The 10506-nt window shown below is 39.7% G+C and overlaps 1 protein-coding gene across 4 annotated transcripts in view; it reads right to left on the bottom strand.

The window, feature by feature from the left end:
• The window catches only part of ldlrad3 (low density lipoprotein receptor class A domain containing 3), a 95585-nt gene that overhangs the window by 38585 nt on the left and 46494 nt on the right, over positions 1-10506 (bottom strand). For all 4 annotated transcript variants that reach the window (XM_053686041.1, XM_017485590.3, XM_017485589.3 and 1 more), the window contains one exon: positions 3028-3153. In XM_053686041.1, the coding sequence (XP_053542016.1) occupies positions 3028-3153 (126 nt within the window). The remainder of the gene's footprint in view (positions 1-3027; positions 3154-10506) is intronic.

The following is a 10506-nucleotide window of genomic DNA, read 5'->3' as shown; positions in this document are numbered from 1 at the left end:
GTATTATCTGATGAATAGTGACAGACATAACACTTCAAACGCTTGTTAGATTTCAATGACCAGGAGACTGGAAATCAACATCAAATATCCAACATGGATGACATAAAAAAAACTCGTGCTGGCAAACAAAGAAGCGAGAAAAAACACGGCTCTTTGAAGAAACCAAATTTTACATGCAAACAAATCCAACTTTCAGTCTCTGCTCTTCTCGTTTAAGAGAGGCAAATTGAGGCAGGATTATCTAGAGGACAGATCGAGGCAATCACACAGTGGAGCATTCTGCCTGCTTCATGCACAGTTCTGTTTAACAGGTTAGATTAGATCTGAGCATACATGATGCCCTGCAGGCTACACCCAACAGCTCTCCCTGCGTGATGGGATTTGCTTTATTAAAATCACACAGCCTGAGCAGCTAGTCTGCGCTGTCAGATTCCCAAGCTGGAACAGATAGGGAGAAGAGAAAAGATCCAAAACTATGAATTACAGCTGAACGAGAGCGCAGAGTACTTTGATGCACCGTGACATATTTTCAAGCATCAAATGTTCCTTCCATTTAATTAACAAAGTGCCTTGTGAGAGTACAAGTTATTGGAAAAAGTTGTAAATTCCACCAATTGCCAAGTGTAATCATTTTATTGCTAAAATCGCACTGAATATTCACACTCGGTAAGAGAAATGATCCGCCAATCACTTATTTATGATGATATACTGTAGGTGCTTCTGGAAACATTCACACATTTTTACCCTGAAGACTTTGGGGAGTGTGAAGTAGGAGAATCAGACCTAAGAACTCTAGCACTAAGGGTGGCAGAAGCTGTGGGAATGTAGACTAGTCAGGGCAGTGAATAAAACTACCTGCTGCTCATGCAGCATCTCAGGGCAACACACTCAGAAGAAAGTGCTGCCTGCTCTCTTCTGCATACATGAGCTCACAGATGGTCCAAATGACTAGAGTCATTCTATTTGACATACGAGCTTGTGATCTCTGGACGATACGGAGAATGCTTTTCTGTTCCACTGCTCTGGAGCCTAGCTAAATAAAATTGTGATAAAATACTTACACTATTGAATACTGAATTCCGTTGTGACCGACACTGTGTTTCGATCAAAAGGTGAAGGCTATTTGTTGGTACCTTGAATAGTGAAGGCTACAGCAGGGGGAAGAGCTTTCTCCTACAAAACCCCACAGTTATGGAACAGCCTTGCGATTAGTGTTCAGGACTCAGACACAGTCTCAGTGTTTAAGTCCAGGCTGAAAACATATTTGTTTAGTCAAGCCTTTTGTGAATAGTTCGTTTTCTTAGGTAAAGGAGCAGGTCTAGAGGTCTCACAGGCATAGTGTGTTGTGGTGAACTGGGATGTTTGGATGCTGTCGCCCGCTCCCCACGCCCACTTTCACGTGTTCACCCAGGTTTGTTGATGGTGGAGTGGCTGGCCGCCTTATGTCCCAGGGAGCCCTAATGTCTGCGTTATCTTCTGGCTCTCCCTATTAGTTATGCTTTTATAGCAAGTCTTACCGGAGTCCCTGTTTGCACTCATGCAAAGTACATTGTCCTTAATCATTACAGGATAATAAGCAGACCTAATAATGTCTCCCTCTCTTTCTATTGAGCTACACATGATACTCCAGAGATACCAGTCATCCTGACCCCTTCTGCTCTCCAGACCTGCCTGATCCATCCTGATGTCCTACTTCTGGTTGGAGTTCTCATCAATTGGAAGTCACATGCTGCTGCTTAAAGATCATTGAGGATTGTACCACTTAAAAACCATAAAGATGGCTTTTGACCTCAATTCATATGAACAGTTAGGCTATGACGGCCTGGGACTGCAACTGCAATTACCACAAACAGTTCTGCATTTAAGTCTCCATCAGTGAACAATGGATAAGTTCAACAAAACAGACTTCATGCACAAATTGTAATGAATTTTCCTGGTTACATAATTGCACTATTTGAGCATGTAGTATTAGCACATTTATAGAAGGGCTTTAATTATTTATAATCACACTATCCGTTGTTACCCAGATGAGGACGGGTTTCCTTTTGAGTCTGCTTCCTATCAAGGTTTCTTCCTCATAACGTCTTCCTTGCCACCATCGTCATCAGCTTGCTCAGTAGGGATAAATTCACACATTTAAAATCTATATCCTGAATTTATATATTTCTGTAAAGCTGTTTTGGGACAACGTCTATTGTTAAAAGCGCTCTACAAATAAAACTGAATTGAACTGAAGTTGAATTGTGTTAAAGAGCACTTTTGGAGCGGGTTGCACGTCACTGTCCAATCTCGCTCAGCTAGTTCAGAGTCAGATCAGCAGCACATGGCAGTTTCAAAGAGGCTTATCCAGTGTTGTTTTTGGATGCTACTGAGACCGGAGTTGAACATGCTGGAAAAACTTCCCAGATGCTGTAACAGACACTGCATAATCAATCCATCCTTAAGCTACACACACTGCTCGGTTTCAGAATCAACAATTTCAGTGCCCATACGAGTGCATGTTAATAATTGATATGTCCTTGAATATTTTAATACGATATACAGATTTATTATTTTGCTAGAAATGTATAACCTGTGTGCGCGAATGTGAAGTGTGGTTTGCTGCACAAACGTAACTAAAATTCCTAAAAATAGTGATATCCTAAAACAGTTTTTGCATTAACTATGGAAAAGACAACTAGTTGACTACTAGTTTTGAATTAGTATTCGACTAGTAAATATTAGGAGCTGAGCAACCCCTATCCAGCACAAGCTCTTTCAGACCTGAAGCAGTGCAGAGCAAAAATACTGGTTCAAAACTCGACAATACTGCTCAAAACTAAGAAACAGGACTCTCTTTCTCTTTTGGTATAAAAAAGTTGAAAACAAAGCCGGTAACAACGCACGGAAGCCTTAAACAGCCACGCCTGTACTATCCTCTCTGAACTAGCTCTGTCCTGTCATTTCAGTACGAAAATGATTTTCAGATCAGTCAGTGTGGCTCTGCTTGGGTGTGACAGGCCTGTAGGATTTCTGTCAGATACTCACTGCAGTTGTCCTCGTCGCTGCCGTCAGGGCAGTCACGGAAGCCGTTGCAGCGGAAGCGACCGATAATGCAGTGGACGCCATTAGCGCAGCCGAAGAACGTGGGGGCGCATTTGGACTTCACCTTCGCTGTAAGGGAGAAAGAGGGAAGAGGACAGGTGAACACAGCAATACAGTATCTCTCAGCAGCCTCTATGTTACTTTAGAAACTTTATACACAGGTTTGCACTTTTCTGCACCTGCCCATTGAGTTTCTAAAACCTTCAGAAAGAAATTAACATTTAAAAACTCAATATCGTTCCTGAACACCATTCTGTTTTACATTTCCATCGCAGTACTATAAACTGCACAGCATAAACAATCACATCATTCCAGTACAAAGGAGAATCCAGCAGCACAGCATATAATGTCTTTTCACTTTTTTGCTTTTTTATTAAGCGTTGCTAATAACAATGCAAGTTTTTAATCTGTGCCAGATGCACAAAACACAACAGCACACATCAAGTTTTACATGTACTGGCAGGATGCCACTAGAAGCATGTACAAAACACAGTCCTGTGACATTACTGATGTTTCACAGGAAGCATGTCTAATATTCCTTTTAGTGATCTCTTTAAAAAAACATAGACTTGGTCTTTTAGAAGCTTGCATTTGACCTGTCAGCCGTGTTCAGTACTGCAAGCTCCACCTCGGGAGTTCTCGATCTGCAGAAACTAGAGATGCACTGACGTATCGGCCGATAATAAATGCTATTTTTCACGCTATGGGCCATCGGCCGATAGTTTAAAAACATCCGATGTTCAGGGACGATTATGTCCTGTCAGTCAAAAGAGGGCGGGAAAACACATCGATTTCGTGCTGTGTGGAAAGATGATGTCTCTTGTGTGGAATGATGAGAAAATTGCAGTTTGTAATCTCTGTACTGCTAAAATTTTATGAAATTTTGAAGAAGAACTACCAAACATTTGACATGTATGATCCACAAAGAACGTACATAGTATAATCACCAAAATGATAACAGAGACATCATCATCATCGTCATCATCATCTGTGTTGGGCTCAGAGCTCGTCAACAAACTGTAAGGCATTGACTGCTTTTATGCTGCATGCTCAAGCGAGATAAAAAGTGGCCTCAGTCTGAAAATAAAAGTGGCTGGATTTATCACGTTGTTCCTGATTATGGAAGCAAAGTGCATAGTCTCACCAATTAAATTGGATACAGGCCGAAAGTAAGACAGATTTGCACCGCTTTAGCGTCTGGCATAGAAGTCTCAGATGAAAAAGTGGATACAGGTGCCAGAGTAGGCAGCCTCTAAAGATTCCCAGTAACATTGATATTCTAAACCCACATCAATTAAATGTTCACAAGACCGAGGTGTTTAACACACAATCAATGAGCCGGTTTTAATTTATGGGCTGTTTCAGCCCATTATGTAAATGCAAGGAGAGATCCAATAAAATCTTCTATATGCTTTGCAATAAAATACACAAAGGCTGCTTCAATAATTTAGCAGCTTTGACAACAAATTCAGAAAGACAAAGCCTGCTATCCTCTGCTTTGGCTTTGGAAGTGTACCTAAGCACTCTTCCACCAAGTCATTCCTCAACTCAACGTGTCAGAGCCCCATGAAAGAGCTGTGCCAGACAGGGTGGATGTTCATTCTCTGATCCTGTCCCTGCAGCCTATGGCATAAACAAAGACATCATCCTCGAGTTCTCTGAGAAATGTCTGCTGGAAAACTGTGGTCATGACAAATGGCTGAGCCAGCAGAAAGGTCACACCGTGAGTTACACACAATCTGCGTACAGGCCCACAAGAGAGAGAGTTTACCTCTACAGCAACTGCTGCCTTTTTCCTACTCTTTTCTCAGAAAGGAAAAAGAAGAAAGAGAAAGAGTAAAACAATGAACAATGAAAGAGAGAGAGAGGGGGGGGGGGGGTATGTCCACCATAAAACTCTAAAAACAGACAGAGATACAAATCTCCTTAAAATGGATGCAGCTTTCTAAATTGCGCTCTTTGTAAAACAGAAAGAACGAACAAAGGGAGAAGAATAAAGCAAGAAGGATTTTAGTTTCTTCAGAAAATAACGTACATACTGTAATTCAAATTGCATTGTGTGGTTAAATTAAAAAGAATAGCTTGCTGCAAAACAAAAAACAAACAAAAAAAACCTTATGATTTATGTATGACTAAATTAAATATATAATCATGAAAAAGGGGATAAAGCAAAGTCGTTTCCCTCTCTTTCACACTCTCCCTTTTGTTTGTGCACTATTTCAAAAATAACTGAAGTGGTAATGAAACACTGCATCTGCTGTGCCAAAAACCTTTTTTGTTTCTGCTTTAATACTTTTCTTTTTTCCCCTCGAACGAATCTGAAATTGAATTAAAGAGAAGCAATAAAGGGTTGGAGGATGGGTCAGACCTGAACCAGTGCACATCAACAATGTTACTGTTCTCGCGTTTTCTTTTCTTTGCCAGTTTCATTCAGAGCCTCAGTATCTGCAGCCGGCCGTGCAGGCACATGAGCCGTGGCCATTCTCATGCTGGCTCCAAAGTAGAACTCATGCTAATTTCATGGATACTGGACATAAGAGGCAAAGAACATCACAACGATCTAGTCTAGCAGTTTAATAACCTTTACGTACCGAGCCGCGTGCTACACATATCAGCAAATGATTCAGTCTTAGATTTGATTCGAGTAAGAAAATGTGCAAAGACACTAGTATAAGATTCCTGCCATTAAGGGGGTCACGCTTTCTGAGGAATTTCAGCCACACATCCTCCCGCCCCATCTGCTCATCCCCACTGCCCACTTTGTTTAACCCTTTTAATTCCGGGCCAACTTTTCCCTTCTCTTCTCCATCTGCTGAGCTCAAACAGGGGTTGTTTACAGAAACCCCAGCCTCTGGATCCAGATTTAGTTACAGTTTATCCTCTGTGCTAATGGAAATAGGGTCACAGTGAATGCACACCAAATCCTTAAGGTATGCTTTGACTGAGACAAAGGCCAATGTGCTTCAAAGGAGAGAAACACACACACGGACATAGTTTCCAGGGGGATGGGGGCAATAATCAGACCAAGCAATTACAATCCCCACAATATTTATACAAAGATCAACTGAAACAACTGCAGAACTATTTTTTGTAACATTATTGGTGTTCCGAATCGATTGTGAGGTTGTCGTAATAAATCAGACAAAAATACTTTGCGCAAACTGGTATCGCCCAACTATTGCCTCGCAACACACTGTTTGATTTCTGCCGTTTGACTGAGAGAGCACAGCTAGCTTTGAAGATAAAGAGAAGCGCTGCCCAGAAGACTATTTTGCATTGCTGTTCAGAGAGGGACAGTAACAAATATAAAGCATGTCCTCATGAGGTAGGACAATATTGGTGTAATCTAGCTAGCGATACTCCACGTGTTGTAGCTAGCTAGCTAATTTATTGCAATTTAGCCATAACTACCAATATAACAAGTTAGCGAATTTTATTTTATTTTAATAGTACCCATTATTATCAACAACACGCTTGTTCATGCTAAATGTTGAGTATAAGTTTGTATCAGTTACAGCGTGCATTTATTTTTACTGTTATTATGCCCTGTGTAATTTGTTTTAATGAAACAATCATTTGATCATAAATGCTTGTGGAATAAGATAGATTAGACAGATAGAAAGATGGATAAGCAGAGGATAATTATGTAACGACATTGCAAATATAACAATTTTTTATTTATTTAATTAAATATATTGGGAAGCATACCCATTCACACTTCACACTTGAAACTGAATACCAGGTTAAGTGTTTCTAACCTTCCTTTTCTCAAACACACACATGCAATACAAACACTGTGCCTTAGTGTACTGTTTGGTGAACAAGTGATCCACCTTTATCACAAATGCTCTGATTTTATCCTTAAAATAGATCTGCGAAACTGTCACAAGCAAATGCACTCAGCAAGCAAAAGCAAATCCCCGTGTGTCTCCATGTGAGGGCAGGGCATGATTTAAGGAAGCTCTGCATTCATACACATTTGCTTGCCTTGTCAAGGTCTTCCTTTCAGATCATTCACATGGTCCATACAGATTTTCTATAGATATTTGAGTATTTTCCAGCACATTCATTTGCCAGTATAATACAGATCAACATTTGAGCTCAATTTACATCTCATATCTCAGGCATAAACAGGGGAGTTCGAAGAAAAGGCAGTATAGATTTGTAACAGGAAGATGAGGAGAAACATCCTGAAAAAACGAAAGCTGAACAATGTCCTGAATGCAGTTGAAACAGTTATAATACCTTTGTAAGCTGTTTGGCAGAATTTGTAATGTATGCCAAAGTTTATACCTTTTTTTTTTTTTTTTTTTTTTTTGCAGTTGCTCCTATGTGCTTATGGAAATAGCTCACAGCCCTTGGTGTAACTTTCATTTCTTTTTAGAATCATTTCAGTATAACTGGCAGCAGGTGTAATGGTAACGTTAGCAAACTGGTAAACATTGAATACTTTATAATATTATAACACTAAAATCAAATAAAAAAAGGATAAAGTCTAACAATACAGTCTACTGCTTCAAGAGAACTTACTTTGGAATGCAGGCTTTGTGGGGGCATGATACACACAAGGGAAAAACAGACCAATCCTGAATTATGAAACTATAAAATATTTTGGTTTCCTACCAATATTTATGGAATACAATTATTCAGTTAAAAAAAAAAGTGCATTCTTATTCTCAAGATGAGGCAACTTTTCATCAACCTGCATTCAGCACCAGCGTATAAAATGGGAAGGTTGTGTAATATCAGAATGCTGGTACACTGACTCTCAGGACCAGGGCTTAATCTGTAAACCTGCAGGTCCTGGAAAAATAAGAGGGTGGTGATCCGTCAAGTCAGGAGGCACGCCAAAGGCCACAGTCCCCGCACTTACATATAAGTAAAAGTACTCCTATAAACTCCAAAAAGTACATTTGCCCAAAGCACTTCAAAAACAAAACTATTTTTCATGCACATAAACTAACACTAACTGTACAACATAATCAAGAAAAAAAGTGTCTTACTGAACACAAAATTTTCCACAAAGCTGTCATGTCAGTGTCGTGGTTTGATTTGAGTGTCTGTGGCGGTCCTGTGTCCCTGACATATCCATGAGCGTACACAAATGGCTCGGGATTGGACTTTGTACGCAGTGGACCCACAATGTTAAAAAAAACATCGGAGACAGGGTGGTGGGGATGCACAGTGCAAGCTACAAATGAGATTCATTTAGGAGAAATCCTACTTGCGCTCCACTCAAGATTGGCATGGTATTTACAGTAGCCAACAACTGCCTCGGTGCTTCTGGCACTTTTTGTGTATTTGAGTTCCTGTACTCCACAAAAGCCTGAATGTATGTGGGCCGTTAACTAAATTTAATTCCCGGCAGTCAGGCTCACTTGCATCTCCTTCCACAGTCTCAGTATTACCAACCTGCTTCATCGGTGACCCGCTGCCGTTCGCTCTCTTGGTCTCTTGCCTTTTTAGTATTTTGTGCCGTTTTCTCATTGTTTGTGTTCTTAAAAATGCTGTTAATGATAACTGCTTTCTTTTCGCTATGACATGCTACATGACTGTAGGCTTCTCTTTGTGACAACGAATTCAGGTGACCTTTGAACTTGAAATGATTACGTTATGTGAAAGACGCTATTGATTGGCTATTAGCAATATTAAGATTAGCATTTAATAAGCAATAATATAAGATTAGCATTTTTATTGCAGTTTTTTTTGTTCTATTTTACTTTTGGTGAATTACAAACTAAAACTATTTGTTTTGATAATGTTGCTGTGTGAGACTGTAAACATCCAGCTGCAGAGGTGCCGGATCCACACAGAAAGGTTCCGGCAGCAGCAGTGCTGCTACAACTGCACCACCCAGTGCTGTGTGAAAACTGTTTTCAAGTCCAACACTTAAGGCAGTGACACAAAAACAGCTCGAATGATTCCACATGCAGCATGTACACACAGATCTCATGTGGTTTAATGTGGTTTAATGCCATTTCGTGCCAAGTTCGTATGAACTTTAAAAATAATTTGTGAGCCTTAAAAGCGTGACAGATAAAAAAACCACAAGGACGAGTTTCACTCTCTGCTTTCCATGCAAACCTGCAACACCATACAATGGTGTTTGTATCTAATATTGCTAATGGAAATGTAAATGATAACAGCATCACTGGTAATTCCACAAATAAAAGCAGGGTACAATGCAGTATGCACCAGGACAGCATTTCCCAACCTTTTTTCAGTCACGGTGCACTTTGAAAATTTTCAAAAATTTGTGGCACCCTACACAAACACCAATGCTACACAACATTAGCTACATGAGGATGAAGTTGATGGTCTAGAAGCATCTGGAGCTTTTCTTTTAAGAAATCTGTCCATATTCTTTTGCACTACACACACATCGTCACATGCTAATTATTAGGATAAAACACACGCATACGTTAAGTAGACTGATGCTGACAGGTCAGCGAGGGGGGTCGAATGGGAGGGAATTATTATTTTTTATATATATAATTTTTTATTATTATTGTTATGCGTGTTTGTGTCTGTCTTATTTCTGTGTCTGTGTTATTATTTCAGACATCAGATATTTATCATCTATATTAAAAGTTTTATACACATTTTAGCATTTTAGAAATGTTTGAAGGATTTTTACACGGTACCCCTGCTCTCATCAGACGGCACCCCGGTTGGGAAACACTACACGAGCAGCACTGGTAGAGGTAGAGAGAAAGATCCTTTGAAATCCAAAGGATTTTTAATCAAGGATTTTGATTAAAGCAAAACGTTTATCCAACTTATTAATTGTAATTTAAATTGATTGGTGTCATTATAACAGGGAATAATCATTGGAGTAGCTCTAGAGGAGAAAGTCAGTAAAGTAAAAAGCTGTTAAATTCATTTTACATGTTACAAAATGTTGTTCCTCGCAGTTTTGTTCTACATTATATTACTGAAAAAAATATGCCAAATGATTATTTGTTACAGCTGCTCTCATGCATAAGTCATATTTACACTGATTAATGCTGTATTTGCAGATTAATTCGCATGAATAATTCACTAGTAAATGATTTGTCTTTGGCAGCCCTACTGTTGGCAACCCTACATACTGAACATCCTTTCAACACATAGTACTGTTCGTTATTATATTGTAATATGATTGAGAGTAATGGTTTATAATCCCACCATCCGGTGTCACCCAGAAGAGGATGGTTCCCGTTCGAGTCTGGTTTCTTTCCAGGTTTCTTCCTCATGTCGTCTCAGGGAGTTTTTCCTCACCACTGGCTTGCTCATTAGGAATCTAAATCTACAGCCATATTCCTATAAAGCTGCTTTGTCTATAGGTAAAAGCACTACATAAATATAATAATTGGGAATGGTGCTTCCAGCTCATGTGTTTACTGCAGGAATGAGAGATGGTGGGGGATGGGAGTGGAAAAA

The sequence above is a fragment of the Ictalurus punctatus genome, chromosome 14 (assembly GCF_001660625.3).
Source record: "Ictalurus punctatus breed USDA103 chromosome 14, Coco_2.0, whole genome shotgun sequence".
Taxonomy (NCBI): domain Eukaryota; kingdom Metazoa; phylum Chordata; class Actinopteri; order Siluriformes; family Ictaluridae; genus Ictalurus; species Ictalurus punctatus.
This window is presented reverse-complemented; position numbering and strand designations above follow the sequence as displayed.